Source organism: Apium graveolens, chromosome 5, assembly GCF_009905375.1.
Source record: "Apium graveolens cultivar Ventura chromosome 5, ASM990537v1, whole genome shotgun sequence".
Lineage (NCBI taxonomy): Eukaryota > Viridiplantae > Streptophyta > Magnoliopsida > Apiales > Apiaceae > Apium > Apium graveolens.
Window position 1 is genome coordinate 310,623,301 of NC_133651.1, and position 16,696 is coordinate 310,639,996.

Consider the following 16,696-nt stretch of genomic DNA (forward strand, 5'->3'; position numbering starts at 1 on the left):
GCATATAGATACACATACAATGTAGGTGTGTTCAGTATCGGGACATAGAGAGACACATTTTATAATAACGCGCGAAAAGAAACAATATAAGATGCCATCGGTAACAAATATATAACAGATTATAATGGTTAAGGTTCAATACTTGCTCCAGACCAGTGAAATGCTCAAATAGTTGCACCAGTTGATGTAGTTATCCAATGATTTCAAAAATAACTCCTGTGCAGCAGCCTCATCCAGTTTCTAAATGAAACAAGATAGCAGATACACAAGTCAAATGTTGCACAGAATTGCAAGATAGGCCATCAAATCAAATAATCTGTGGATTTTAACAGAAGTCGTCACTAATTCAAATTTTCACACTATCAAAAGGAAGGAAACTGACACGAATCTGCAATGGGAAACAATCTTATAATAAACCAATAATTTCTTTTCACAAAATTCATTTTCACTTGCAAGGTAAGATGCATGCTACTAATAAGATATATAGAAAATGAAAATCACATATAGCTATAGCTTTAAATTCATTTTCTTGAGATGAACCTGTTGTGAAGTAGCCTACTGGCTTCTTTTTCTCTAACGGGAAAGGGGTTGCTTTACCATCAGATCCAAGACAATCTGGGGACAAGGGAAATTTGCCTAGCAAGGGTAATTATTCAAGACCAACTCTTACCGTCAATCCAGGATCTCAAGATGCACATTTGCTAGACTTGTCAATATGTAAAATCAATAGGCCCGCTAGTAAAGGTAAAAGGTCGTTACTTTACTTGTACTCCAGCAAGAACGACAAAGATATATACTAATTACTAAATTCGTATCTAATATAATAACCCTGACACTTAAACTGGGAGATAACTATGATCGGCAGTTATGGTCCACAGGGAGGCCGGAAAATTATTCTCTCTTTATCGTATAATAGGGAATCATTTCAAATTTTCAAAAACATATTTGGTACACAGAAATTTCAGGATGATACAGATTCACCTACATATTGTGTAATCAATTACTATATTTACGGAATCAAGAATACAAATAACTACAATGAGAACTATATTTATAACATCCTGAACCAGCCTACTTTCAATTCATATTTGCAAATTAAATTTCAGATTGTCATTGTACAGCCTTTCGTGAATGTCATTGTACTGCACAGTTTGAGACTCTCTAAACTAAAGCAAGTGGCAACCAGCTGGTGAAATATTCATAATGGTGAGTGGCTAAAGACCCTCAGGTTAGGCTACACGCAAAAAATGAATGGCCCTTTTAATCATGCATATGCTTAGGTGCACCTTCAACAACCATGCACATAGAAGAGGCAATTAATGATTAATTCTGTTATGTTAATCATGCAAAAATGTCTTCTTCCGATTCTTTTAATTAGTGAAACACTAGCTAATAATTACTTGGAAAGGTACACCATCCAATTAATCCATACGGTACACACATGAATGTCTTCAAAGACTGTAACTCTTCCAGGAAAAAAGAAGACCTACCGGTTCAGGAACCTCAGGTATGCCAAGGCGACTTTGTCCATTTGCGAGAAGATGCACAACATGTTCGCGCTGATTGGAAACATTATCTTTCTGGAAAAGAGGATATAACCATCAGGACCACATGTCCAAACAATTTGAAAGCATAATTATTTTTTTGAAGGTTAAACTTATACAAGGGGACAAACATATAATTTACTTTAAACTCTAAGAATCATAGCCAAACACATCCTAGATTAGATAACTGACATCGAAAATTTTGGCTGATACCAATGAGCACTGACTTTATCCCGTAACTACTGACAATTTTCACTATTGCTATTTAATACATCGTGTTATGGCTTTGACCTTTACGCTCACAAACTAATGACCCTATGCTTTATTGCTCAAACTTCAAATTTACTTCTGACAACATAATTTTTTGATATATTTTGAGAAAACAAATGCATATAATAAGCTATTATAGAGTTAATGAGCCATTTTTGCCACTGATACTAAGAAAGGAAGTAAATAGCTACCAAGACATAATCAAAAAACATCGCTGGCTATATACAGGGATCCCACCATAACAATATCCAAACACCAAGGAGCTTAATAAACTCCTCCAAACCAACATGAGCAGAGATTACAGCACAGGGGATACATTTTTTTACTTGAATTAGGGATAACAAAGATGAATAATTTGTCAAATATAGCATTTATAGTAAAGAGACTGTGTGTAAAATGCTTATTCAAATTTATCAGCCCAATACTAGATCTATTTGGGTTACATACATAGAACAGATCCTCTTCTTTTTTATCATCTAACCATCAGGGTAGACCTATATTGGAAATCAAATTATGTAAAATCTCACAGGAAGACATTCTGCAGATCTATTAATATAAACTAGTTGCAGGATCTTGAAGGTTTAACACACCACAAAAACAAAAAACTGAAAAAGTTTATACCACTTTTAACAAATGTGTAAACAAAGATGCCAAGCGTTAGATACATTAATAATTTATTAAACTCTATGACGTAATCAAATTTAATAAGAAGGTCTGAAAGCAGAAGATAACATCTAGTTATAAATATAGAGCACAAAGCGGAAACTGCAGAAAAAGGTAAAGAGCTTCTAAGAACCGTAATGTCACCTGAAAACCAAACACATAGTGCAGAAAATCAAAGATATCTGCATTTCTTGAAGCGGGGATGGGGAAATTATCTGGCAGTTTTGGTAGACCCCTGAAGTACTTCACAGCAGCAATTGCTGCTTGTACCTGTATGCAAGTTGTGTCAGCATATGATTAAAGGTAGCTATATTCAATAAGCAACAAGATGAAGCTACTAACCTCAGCATATGATTAAAGGTAGCTATATTCAATAAGCAACAAGATGAAGCTACTAACCTCGGCAAATGATGTTATGACATTTGTCACTGTGGGAGCATCAAGCGGTATAATGTTATAAGCAACTAAGTCCTCTGTCATTGCCGCATCTGATTCAATCATGCGTTTCAGCTGAAAAGTGAAGCAACTATTTTCAGTGAAGAAATAACAATTCATAATTAACAATACTTGCTCCTAGATTGTAAAATATTTAAAGTCGGAACAAATAATTATCAGTACAACTAATCAAGGAAAAAACAGCCGAAAGTAATCTAGGGAAAAACAGCTGTCCACTATACATATCATGGCACAATAAAGATATTTTGTCTAAACACATTACTTTATATACAATTTTATTCTTCACACAGTTTATCAAATTCATTTATGCAAATTAAGCTTACTATTAGGCTTCAAATTTCTTCTAGTTTTGCTGTAGTGTGGTAAAAAAAGGTGGAGTACTAAATTCCCCGGATTATGCAAGTCTGAAATTTATTGGATATTTTGTCTAAAGATAGTACTAAATTCCCCGGATTATGCAAGTCTGAAATTTATTGGATATTTTGTCTAAAGATATTTTGTCTAAACACATTACTTTATATACAATTTTATTCTTCACACAGTTTATCAAATTCATTTATGCAAATTAAGCTTACTATTAGGCTTCAAATTTCTTCTAGTTTTGCTGTAGTGTGGTAAAAAAAGGTGGAGTACTAAATTCCCCGGATTATGCAAGTCTGAAATTTATTGGATAGGAATTCATGACTCTAAGAGCAAATTACATGTGAGCTATCTAGAGCAAAAGAGATCATTGATAAGAAGACGATCAGAAGTGCATCTTACACGGTATCAGTGTGGGTAAGTAGGTAAAAATGATTTGATGCCCATCTTTCAGAACACATTTATGAACTTAAGGGAACTTGAAAGACATTGTGACATCAAAAAATTCAGAATAAAACTTTACATTTTGATATGAGAATGATGTCCTTCATTTCTGTTTTCACACTCACAGGTAGGATTAGGAGCATATTTTTTTAAAACCACCCCCCCAAGGCAAATAGCCAATTACAGTCCGAATAATGTAGGGGTTCTTGAGCAAGCTTAGGTGTAAAATGGTTGAAAAAGATAAAACCCAAAAAATGAGAAAATAGATACAAATAAGAGAGTTGCCAACAATACAGATTAATATTTACACATAAAAGCAGGAAAATATTACTGCCAAACATTTTTCAGCTTATAAATAACTTAGTAGACATTCCAAACAGGAGGCTCAACAAACACTGAAAGATAACTCCGAAGCCATAACTGTAAAAGAAATTTCATTAAAAAGATATTATACTTGAAAACTTGTATCAGAAGATACCATAACACAAATATCCAGACATGTAATATGTTAGAGCATTCACAGTGGGATCCCTATCCTCATCCCCAAAATCATACTAAAAGTAGTATTTCCCCAAAATTATCTTCAAATTTTATTTACCTCTTAAAAATCTCCTCCAATGCATTCCTCATCTCTATCCCCATTTTCTTTTTCTATTAATTTCTTGAGAGTGGATAGCAGTAATTGGAGAGAGAAAGCAGGGAAGATGATGATGTGGCAGGTGATAAAGGACATATGGGGATCTACAGTGGAACCCCAAATATGGGGATTGAATTTCAGTCCCTAAATCTAAACCTCATTTTAGGGTGCCAGATGCAGGATGATTTTTAGATGAAATGTTATAAATTTTCTCAAATAATGAAGATGGGGATTCGAATGAGAATGCTCTTAAACCATAACAAAGGATCATTACCCAAATATCCAGATATGTTAAACTTCAATAAAAGAACATACAAGCTTATTTAATCTACTTCAATCCTATAAAGTTTACACAACAGAAACATACATTTTACATACTCCACAAAAATGCAAAACAAATTTTTACATGAAAATACTTAAAACTATACTGACTCCTTAGTTATCATAAAACAAGTCAAATTTTAAACTTATATGAAGCAATATATTAACCTCTAGCATATGAGCTGTGTTAAATTGAGTCAAATTAGGTTTTTTGATGCACATGTACATATATTCTCGACATAATATGATGTATCTTGACTCTTGTACATACATACTTTAATTGTTATAAGAATATAACTATTATACAATTTATTTCATAAGATATAAACTGTTTTAGACTTCCTCGCTACTCATTCATTGTTATACAATTTTCATAAAGGATAATTTAGGAAAATGTTCACATTTTTGCTTTGGAAGTTGGAAATGGACATGTAAAATAGTATTTAATCAATTTCTCTCAAAAGAGACTATCATTGTGGGACGGAGGAAGTATATTCATAACAAAAGGAATTTACAACAGAAATCAACACCAAACCTCATCAGGAATTAATCTATCTGCATCTTCAGGAGAAACCTCATTACTAAGCTGCTCTAGTACTGTCCCTAAAACTTTAAGAGTTGCAAAAACCCTTTTTCTCTTGACAGTTTTTCGTTCCAACCTGAAGTTCAGACATAAAATTATTAAACAAAAATGTCAGAAACTTAACTGTAAATTAAGGAATCAAAATTAGGTACATACATGACGACATTTAAAAATGCTTAGGAGCGAAAGGAAACAACTACGTTTAATTGTAACAGTGAATAGAAGACAACAAAGTTTGAGATTAACACTGAACATAGATGAATGAATGAAAAAATAACAGCTCTAAAATACAATTAGTTCCCTCTTCTCATGACATGACATACTCGCCAAGGTTTCCGCTAAATGTGCCAGACTCTCTCAACAACATTTCCTCTTCCTGCATCTTGTCTACTCTATTCTTCTCTCTGTATAGCTTATAAAATTCTCGCAAGCGAGCAATGTCTTGGCTCCTATCAATACCTCCTCCATCCCTTTTTGCTAGCTTTTGCTGCAATATTGTCAAAATATTGTTAGGTAGTGAATATAGCATCTAAAGGACATGTTCAAATTATTAGTAATTCAACGTCCCCGAGAGAGTTCACGAAAATGTTCATACTAATCGACAAATTGTAATATAATTCTAAATTGAAGAATTATACACTGGAAAAGCAATCAGAAATACAATACTACATATATATTGTAACAAATTGCAAACTATGCCAGTATGCCAATGATAACAAAGATAGTCCAGGAGAACAATTAATTTCAGTTCGTTTTTTCTGAATTACATATTAATTTAGCTGCATACCAAAAATGTCTCAAAATTGTCAAAACACATTTCGTGTACAAATATCGAATCAGGGTGTCCCTATCATGCACATGCAAGTAACAACATACCTTGATGACGGACATCAACCCAGTCTTAAACTGTAGGACACCTCTTCCCTCGCTGTTAGGATCCAGATTTTGGGCCAACGAATATGCATGTTCACACACTGAAACAGTTTAATCAAGGAGATAAACCATAATTAAAAGCAATTAGAAACGGATATCATAAAAAATTTAAGTTTTGTGGCAGAGTGAACAAAACATAATCTGTTGTATAAGATATCCTCCCCCCCCCCAAAAAAAAACCAAAAAAAACATAATTATTAAAATAACAACACGTCCTATATGCATTTGGACATCTTAAAATAGTGTGCCATTTAAATCAATAACAGTATAACACTTAACGAATTTTCCCAATTTTGTACTCGTAATCATATGACCAGTGACCAATATAACATTATTTTGCAATAAACAATAATAAATTGAAAATCTGGACAACGAAGATTAAAGAATAAGAAACAAGACTGAAATTTGCATGCATGAGGTAGATAGGAAGATATGTACTAGAACAGTGGTAAAACCAGCAGTTAACCATTTGAGAGACGTCTGACCTATTACATATGACACATCTATAAGATGTTTGGCCAAAAAACATTTTCCTAAAAATAATTTAAAGTATGTCACGCAATTAGGAGATGCAATCAATTTTATTGAAATCAGGCACGTCACTCGTTTGGCGGATGTGTGACCATTTAAATAACATTCTGTAATATGGAGATCTGAAGTAGTTTGCGTCACCATATCTATTTGCGCTATCAAGTGAAATCTACCACCTTTTAGCATGATTTTATTAATAATTGACTAACTTTAAGGCCTTTTAAATGCAATAACATGTTTTAGCTTTCTTAACAAGGGGATACATGGTCTCCACCCAATGATACGTGTGTTTTATGTAAACCTATGAACATACTGTTTTCCCACACAAATATATTAAAAGGATTTTGAGTACTAGTTACTAGGGTCAAGATAGAAAGAAAAAGAAAAGGTGTGTTTTAACTTCTAAAAATTGAATTATTAATTAATTTAAATTGATGGCGTGCAGTTTAAAAGAGGTAACTAACGGTTAAAAAAAATTATCAATAGGCCCATTACAACATTTAATAGATAAGAAAAGGTATAAATATTCAAGGATATTTAGAGCACAACTTGTGTTTCTCAGAAAGGCAAATTATAAATTTAATACACAACTATACTAAAGCCGGTAAAACAAAGGAAGAAAAGGGCACAATCAACCAGTAATATAGAGAAGCATTAATAATGATTTGACAGCTACATAGAAAAAATTACTAATACAAAAGTTTTTCATCTTGTGGCTCCCCGAAAGGTACCTGGGACCTAAAAAAATTTGAAAGCAATACATACAGATTCTAGATATGGTTGCATCTTCATCTTGGATTTCGTCTGCTGCTCTTAATATGGAATCGATATCCCTATTGTTTGTAAGAGAAGATGGGACATTAGCAGCAATACCGCCATGACGTCCATATGCATCAGCCCCAGTTCTATCCCTATGCAGTGCAGCACGCACCAACCTCTCCCACAAATCTTCCACCGGAGGCATCTTCTACACACAGAATAAATTAATTACACCTTTTAAATTCCCTAATAACATTTCTATAGACATACTCGTCGCGTACAGCTAACACTTACACGTCTACAATCCGTTAAACATAAAAAATAAACTACAAACACGTCGCGTACAGCTAACACTTACGAGACAAAAACTCAAAAAAATTAGATCTATAGTAAAACCAAATGATCACTTCTCTACACTCTCAAACCCTAATTACACATTCTACAAAATCTATTTTCGAGTTTCTCTACTAGCTCATCCACAAAATTGACAGAAACTAACAATATAACGACATTACAATCACATATACTACGTAAAATTAAGTACGAACACATTGCATACAGCTAACAACACTAGTAAAACTAAGTACGGAAAAACTCAGAAAACTGGATCTATTCACTTAATAAAACCTAATAATCACTTCTCCACACTCTCAAACCCTAATTACACATTCTACAACATCAATTTTCCCGTCCCTCTACTTGCTCATCCAAAACAGTGACAGGAATTAACAAATAAACAACACTACAATTACATACACAACAATTTCAAGTACAAACACTAACTAAAAGCCGCATCAAATAGTATAAAACACGGAGACAGAGAGAGAGAGAGAGGGAGAGAGAGAGAGGGAGGGAGAGAGAGAGAGAGAGGGAGAGGGAGAGAGAGAGAGAGAGGGAGAGGGAGAGAGAGAGAGAGAGAGAAGGAGAGAGAGAGAGAGAGAGAGAGACTAACCGGATCGGAGATGTGGCCGGAGCTGTATTAAAGGGAGATCTATACTTACGAGATTGTGTATGTATATATTTGAATAAACCCTAGGTGAGAGCGATAAGGATTTAAAATGAAAAAGAGGGAGAGAGAAAACAAGCTCGAATCTAGCTTATAAAAAGAAAGGGAAGATGTATATATATGTTTTGTGAGTCACATCTCACAAGGATGCGCACTGATGAAAGTAAACGGAAACCTTTGTTGCCAAGGAAAAGAAAAAAGAAAACGCGGATTAGGATCAAAGTTTTTTAAATTGAAAATAGATTTGATTCGTTTTCTTTCAGAGCAAATGAATACTCGAAATTGGAAAAGTATTTTAAAATACTGAAGTCACTATTTTTGTAATATTTCTCTCTCCTAAATTAAATTTATTTTATTTAAATTTTAAGATTTAATATTTTCAGTATTTTTGAAATTTTATTTTTGACAAATATTATAATAAATATCCTCTTTTAAACTTGATTAAATTGTCACAAGTGATTTAGTTAAGATATAAAATTAAGAATTACAAATACATTAATATTGTTTTAGCGCGCTAGACCCATTATAAAACGAACGTATTATTATGTCTTAACTTACTGTAATATAAATATTAGATTAATAAATATTCTTGAAATATGATATGAATTCCATATTTCTAAGTAGGGGACTTATAAATGAGATTATGGGAATAGTATCGACATTCGTAAATATCCATAGTCGAGTATTATTAAGGGATAATAATAATGAATTAAGACTAACGTGTTTGTTGATTGATGGTCAAATCTCATTGATCATGAGTATAGTGATATTAAAGCCGAAAATACATGCACATTTAAATAGACATGGTGTTGAATAAATCTAATGAGAGATTCTAAATGTGTGTTATTGTGTCATAAGTAATTTTCACAGTGATATTAATGTAATGATCCTTAGACTTTAAATCATTATTTTTTATGATAATTAATATAATTTGATAACAATAAAAGTTGTATTTTACCGGGTAATATCAAAAATGAAATTATGGTATATTATGAAAAGTACGAGAAATATGAATGGTAAAAAAAAGATGATTTTTTTGAGAAATATAAACATCTTACTCATAAGGTCAAATATTAGTAATATCTTATATTAATAAAGGAATGGTGTTTGAGTTCTCTGTTAAACATACTTGCTTTATCGGTAGTATATTATTTTTGGAACTTGACCCTGTTTTTAAAAGTATTCAAAATTTGACATGAACTGTTACGAAATTTGTTAAAACTACGACAATATGCTAAATTGATTTATTTTTCACATTTCGCTTCTAAAAAAAGAACTAGTTTTATAATTTTCGCTTCTAAAAAAAGAACTAGTTTTATAATTTTGTTCGATGATGGTGAATTTGTAAAGAGTTAATTCGAAAGTACTAATTCATTTCTGATATGGGCCTAAAATTAGCCTAGGAATATAATTAATGTTGAATTACTTAGACCTGATATGGTCTAGTAACGAAAAGCAGCTAACGAGGCCCAAAACCTTGAATAATTAATTAATTTCATAGTTAATTAATAAGGGATAAATCAGCTGTCAAGATAAGTCCTAGTAGGATATAGATTCTTGTAATTTGGCCTTCAAGGAACCTTATGGGATAAGGAATCAGTTTCCTACTTCATAGGACTCCAAAGTCCATTCTAATTCAGAGACTTGTCCACCAAGTCTCCTAACTCTAGTCCAATTCGAGGACTTTCAATATCTATATAAGGGGTCTCACCCCACATATCAGAACTACATTTTTTGGCTTGATTCTCTAACTCACAGAGATACGTAGGCATCTCGTAAAGGCAGAGTTAAGCTACGAAGCACGAGAGCAGCCATTAAAGGCCTTGAGCTCCCGAACCTTAGTAATAAATACAACAATTAATATACCCTAGTTTTTAATCCATAACATTTGGCGCCGTCTATAGGAAAGCATAACAACAACCATGGCGAGAACACGGATTGGACACAGCGCCCCTGAAGGAACACCAGCTGGGACAACTCAAACGATTTCGTCGATGGTGGAGATACCCCCACACTCGACCTATGCCACCATCCAAGGAGGAACCCAGGTAGGGGCAACTGAACCTCAACCACAAGGGACGATTCCCTCAGCTCCTCAAGGGACGAATCCCCAACTTCAGCAGCTACATACACCTGTGAATTCTCGACCCGTTGGGTATGAGTATTCAACTATGGTAGCCACTAACCCCCCTTATGGGATGCCTCTGTACCTTGAGGTTGGAGGAAGTGGACATACTGGACGGAGTGAAGTATGGGGGCAAACACCCCCTACATACGAGGTTTGGCTCCTATCCCGGAGGATCAGGAATTTTCTGGTCCTTACACTGAGAGAAACTCTGAATCTTCGGATGATGAAGTGGCCCCAAGAAGGAGGCGTGCTGGTAAAGAGCCGATGCCTGATGGTAACCAACGTCCTAGGAGCACCCGAGGGACGAATCCCCGAGAAGTACAGGAGAGAATCAGGGCTCACGAGGCTGAGATTCAAAGGCTGAAGCGTGACTTGGAGGCGCACCAGGCCCCCAGACCCCCACTACCTCCAAGGGGGAGAAATCCTCCTTCAATCATAGACCTGGATGGTCCGCTGCAGAGAAGGACTGTTGTCCCAAGAGCTGATCCAAACAATCTTCTTCCCCTTGGAGATCCTGATGATCCTACTCCACCATTCACTGAAAAAATAATGAGCGCCCATATCTCAAGGAAGTTTAAGATGCCCACCATCAAAGCTTATGATGTCACTGGAGATTCCGCTAATCATGTCAGGACATTCTCTAATGCACTGTTGTTGCAGCCCGTGAACAACGCTATTAAGTGTCGGGCCTTTCCTCAGACCCTGTCGGGAATGGCTCAAAGATGGTATAGTCGTTTGCCCTCGAATTCTATTGGGTCCTTCAGAGAACTAAGTCAGACTTTTATTAAGCAATTCATCAGCGGGAGAGTGCATGAGAAAAGTTCAGCATCCCTCATGAGCATTGTGTAGGGTGCGAAGGAATCCTTGAGAGATTATATGAATCGTTTCACAAAGGAATCTTTGAAAGTCCCAGACCTTGATGACAAGGTAGCTATGACAGCACTGCAACAGGGAACTAGGGACGAGTTCTTCAAGATGTCATTGGCAAAGCACCCCTTGAAAGTATGTTACAACTCCAAGATAGGGTCGGGAAATACATCAAAGTGGAAGAAAGCATGAGGAAGACAAATAACGAGCCCGCTGGAGGCAAGAAGTGAAGGACAGATCTGGAATATATTACTAAGGATAAGTATAATAGAACTGAGCAAAACCCTGATTCAACTCCGAAGAAGGGAGGACCTGGGCAAAAGTTTACTGAATATGTTAAGTTGAATGCTCCTATAAGCCAGATCTTGATGAAAATCGAGAAAGATAGAGATATTCATTGGCATAAACCCCTGAAGGCTGATCCTACCAAGTTAGGTAAGAGCAAATATTGTAGGTTTCACAAGGATGCTGGTCATGACACCGATGAGTGTAGACAACTGAAAGATGAAATAGAGTTCCTCATTCGAAAAGAAAGATTGAGCAAGTACACTGGAGATGGAGGAGATAAAAACAACAATAGGAGAAAGAACTTTGAATATCGTAGGAGGGACCAAGACGATCAGGGGCAAAATCCCCAGCCTAGGGGACCGGTGATAAATGTAATATTTGGAGGACCGCGACCCCGAGGGCCTGTGATAAATACAATCTTTGGAGGACCAACTGCTGTTGGTTTGTCTAATAACTAAAGAAAAGCTTGTACTAGAGAAGTTATGCATATTGTTGGGGAAGCCCCGAAGAGGGCTAGGACAGGAGTGACAATGGCATTTGATGATTCTGACTTGGAAGGTGTGAAATTTCCTCATGACGATCCGGTGGTCATAACACCAATAATAGGGAACAACCCGGCAAAGAGGGTCCTTGTAGATAACGGTGCCTCAGTGGACATCTTACTCCATGATACCTTTTTAAGGATGGGTTACAATGATTCTCAATTAACCCCGACCGATATGCCAATATATGGATTCGCGGGAGTGGAGTGCCATGTGGAAGGGATAATTAAGTTACCAACGACCATAGGTCAGGAACCAAGGCAAGCAACACAGATGTTGGACTTTGTGGTGGTGAAGGCTAGTTCAACTTACAACGCGGTCACGGGAAGAACAGGGATACATGCCTTCAAGGCAATCCCTTCCTCCTACCATTCAGTGATGAAGTTTCCCACCCGGAACGGGATTGGAGAAGAGAGAGGAGATCAAAAGATGGCAAGGAGTTGTTATATGGCCTCTCTTAGGTCAGATGGAATTGGGGAGCAGGTTCTGCCTATTGAAGATCAGGATATCTGAGAGAATGATGATAAAAGAGGGAAGCCAGCAGAAGACTTGGTTTCGATTCCTTTGGCTCCCGAGTATCCTGAGAAAGTGACTTTCGTTGGAGCAACACTAGAGGATCCCCATAGAGGGAAGTTGGTGAAATTTTTGCAAGAAAATAGTGATGTGTTTGCATGGTCAGCAGCCGATATGCCAGGTATAGACCCAGAACTGATCTCTCATAAGCTAAATGTAGATCCAAATCAAAAGACTGTGAAACAAAAGAAAAGAAGCTTTGCTCCAGAGAGGCAAGAAGCTATCAAATAAGAAGCAGAGAAGCTCTTAGAGGCTGGTTTTATTGAAAAGATTTAATTTCCAGATTGGTTAGCAAACCCTGTAATGATGAAGAGGGCTAATGGAAAGTGGAGAATGTGTGTGGACTTCACTGATCTAAATGATGCATGCCCAAAGTATTGTTTCTCGATGTCGAGGATAGATACATTGATAGATCATACTGCTGGTCATGAGATGTTGAGCTTCATAGATGGATTCAGTGGATACAATCAGATCAAAATGCATAAGGATGACATCACAAAGGTATCATTCATTACTGACTTTGGTGTTTTTTGTTATCTTGTTATGGCATTAGGTCTCAAGAATGCAGGAGCCACCTATCAAAGATTGATAAATAAGATTTTCAAGTATCTTATTGGTAAGATTATGGAAGTTTATGTCGATGACATGTTAGTCAAAAGTCTAGTGAAGACTGAACATATAACCCATTTGAGGGAAGCTTTTGAGGTCCTGAGATACCACAAAATGATGCTAAATACTGCAAAGTGTGCTTTCAGAGTGGGATCTGGAAAGTTTTTGGGACTGACGGTCTCCAAGAGAGAAATTGAGGCCAATCCCGATAAAATAAAGGCAATATTGGATATGGAGCCATCAAAGACTATCAAAGATGTTCAAAAGCTCACTGGAAGGGTTGCTGCATTAGGGAGATTCATCTCCAAATCTGGGGACAAGTGTTTGTCGTTCTTCAAGTCCTTGAAGAAGGTTAAGGATTTTGTATGGACTGAAGAAAGCCAGAAGGCATTCAAAGAATTAAAGAATTATATGGCCCAGGCCCCGTTGTTAGCCAAGCCAGCTCTGAATGAAATTTTATACTTGTACTTGGCTATTTCAGAGAATGCCTTGAGCGTTGTATTGGTTAAGGAGGAACTTAAAATCCAGAAACCCATATACTATATAAGTAAGATTCTGCATGAAGCTTAATTGAATTATTCGACTATTGAGAAGTTTGATTTAGCCTTAGTAATGGCCTCAAGGAAGTTGTGCCCGTATTTCCAGGCTCATAAAATTGAAGTATTAACAATTCAACCCTTGAGAAATATTATTCATAGTCCCAAAACTAGTGGGAGGATGATTAAGTGGGCAATAGAATTGGGATAATTTGACATCAAGTACAAGCCACGAACGGCAATAAAAGCCCAGACATTGGCTGACTTCGTGGTGGAATATACCATACCTAACCAAGAAGTCGAAGGGCAGGAATATACTATACCTCAAGACACAGAAGGTGATAAAGGAGACAAAGAAAAGGACGTTAAGGAAGGAATATTGGGTTCTCTATTTTGATGGATCATCAAAAATAAATTCAAGCAGAGCAAGGCTAGTTTTACAAAGCCTCGATGGGTTCTTGATTGAATATGCTATGAAGCTAGACTTCCCAACTACAAATAATGAAGCAGAATATGAAACTCTGATAGCTGGCCTCGGCCTAGCAGGAACACTGAAAGTCAAGAACTTAAAAGTCTGTGGAGACTTGAAGTTGGTCATATCCCAGGTCAAGGGAGAGTTTGAGGCAAGGGATGACACAATGGCTAAGTACGTTCGCCTAGTAAGGGCTGTGATGACCCAGTTCGATGAATGTCATGTTGAACACATCCCAAGAGAGGAAAATGCTAAGGCAGATACATTATCCAAGTTCGCTTCATCAGAGATAGAGGAAAGTTCAGGAAGTGTATACTTCCATGTTTTGAAGACACGGAGCATTGATGTTAAGCTTGTAGCTCCTCTAGGGTTGGGGACATCATGGATATATCCCATTAAAGCCCATATCAGAACTACATTTTTTGGCTTGATTCTCTAACTCACAGAGATATGTAGGCATCTCGTAAAGACAGAGTTAAGTTACGAAGCATGAGAGCAGCCATTAAAGGTCTTGAGCTCCCGAACCTTAGTAATAAATACAACAATTAATATACCCTAATTTTTAATCCATAACAATTTCATTTAAAAATAAATAAATAAAACTACAATAATAAAATATTTTTTTTTTGATTTATGATGGTAAGAAATTTGATGATTCTTAAAAAAGATATAGATGAATTTTTATTCAAATGTTTGTAACCACTGAAATATTTGTGACTGAAATTTCAAATTTTACATAATTGTCCAATTTGATATGGTTATTAAAAGCATTCATAACAAAATTTATAATATTAAATATTTTTGTTAAATGGTAATATTAATTGTGGAAGCTAATATTAATTGAAAAATATTTAATTTTAGGAATATATAATACAATGTTTTCACATTATTATTAGAAGAATGATTAGAATCACCCACAAGGGTTGACTCAGTTGGTTAAAGAGGGGATAACTATCCTCTTGGTCACATGTTCGAATCCCACGGGAGGAGAATTTATGATTATGCCTCCTGAGTCAATTTATGATTATGCCTCCTGAGTCAGAATCTGCCGCTTAAATGTGGTTTACCTTGGTTCACGTGGTTTGCAGGCTACTACGTGAACCCGTAGGGTTTATCTAGTGCGCGCCCGAAGGGTAGAGGCTGCGGGTTACCTACGATAAAAAAGAATGATTAGAATCATTTACGAAATAAATTTGAAAACGATTTTAATGACGATTTTAGTACAAATTTTTTCTTCGAATTCTTAAAAAAACTGTTAATATCAATAGTTAGTATTTACAATATATTAATTATTTTATGTCATAACCATGATTGATAGTCGGGTTAGTAAATTAGATATGGACTTTTGTTAGTGCTACTTTAACTACAATTTATTAATAACTACAATTTATTTATTTGATAATTGTAACTTTTGTATAATTATAAATTCATGTTATTTGAGTAATCAATTGACTTAATACATGTAAATAATGATTAAACATAAACACTACTAATAAGATATTTAGCATATAAATAAAAGATATCATCGTAATTTTCTCAAAAAATATAACAAACAATAATCTACATACATGCACATACATGTATTATTTTATCTTTACTAACTATACAAAATTCAATGTTAATATATTATTCGGGTTCTTTGATACATTAGAAGAGAACAGTATAAGTGATTTATGTTGTGAAAGTAAGAATGGTCGATTGAATCCGAGATTCAATATGTTAAAAATTAGGTGAATTTTGCCAATTTTCATATTCAATGTGTTAAAAACTAAGTGGATTTGGCATATTTTTATTGATAAATTATGATATTGACAATTATCTAACAATACATTAAATTATGACTTTGTTTAATAGATTAAAAATAAAGGACACCGGATCAACTTTAGTTAATATATTATGACATTGGCACTGATATCAACATCAACCTATACATCAATATTTTTCCATTAAGATCAACTTATATTACCGGTAATTTTATTTTTACTTTGTTGAATATTATGATTACAAATTTTTACAACTTCACTTATGCATTTTTATTTTTTAGTTGGGCAATGTAATTTTAAGTTAGTTGTGAATTTAGTAATAAAATATTACATTACTCACGTGACAAAATAAAATATCTCATTACTTATAGTTTATTTGACAAAAACTTAAAAAATTTGTTTAACTCTCCA

At 35.1% G+C, this 16,696-nt stretch overlaps 1 protein-coding gene across 2 annotated transcripts in view; it reads right to left on the reverse strand.

Annotated features, from left to right (window-relative positions):
• The window catches only part of LOC141659399 (callose synthase 9), a 42,624-nt gene extending 33,948 nt beyond the window's left edge, over window positions 1–8,676 (reverse strand). Inside the window, exons 1-9 of one of the 2 annotated variants that reach the window (XM_074466252.1) lie at window positions 8,454–8,676; window positions 7,508–7,706; window positions 6,155–6,252; window positions 5,602–5,765; window positions 5,231–5,354; window positions 2,877–2,987; window positions 2,622–2,747; window positions 1,491–1,580; window positions 143–240 (exon numbers count right to left, since the gene is read on the reverse strand). In XM_074466252.1, coding sequence (XP_074322353.1) covers window positions 143–240; window positions 1,491–1,580; window positions 2,622–2,747; window positions 2,877–2,987; window positions 5,231–5,354; window positions 5,602–5,765; window positions 6,155–6,252; window positions 7,508–7,706 — 1,010 coding nt within the window. In that variant the 5' untranslated portion in view covers window positions 8,454–8,676. Of the gene's footprint in view, window positions 1–142; window positions 241–1,490; window positions 1,581–2,621; window positions 2,748–2,876; window positions 2,988–5,230; window positions 5,355–5,601; window positions 5,766–6,154; window positions 6,253–7,507; window positions 7,710–8,453 lie in introns of both variants that reach the window. The other variant, XM_074466251.1, reaches the window with a different exon arrangement.
• Between the last annotated feature and the right edge of the window lie 8,020 nt (window positions 8,677–16,696).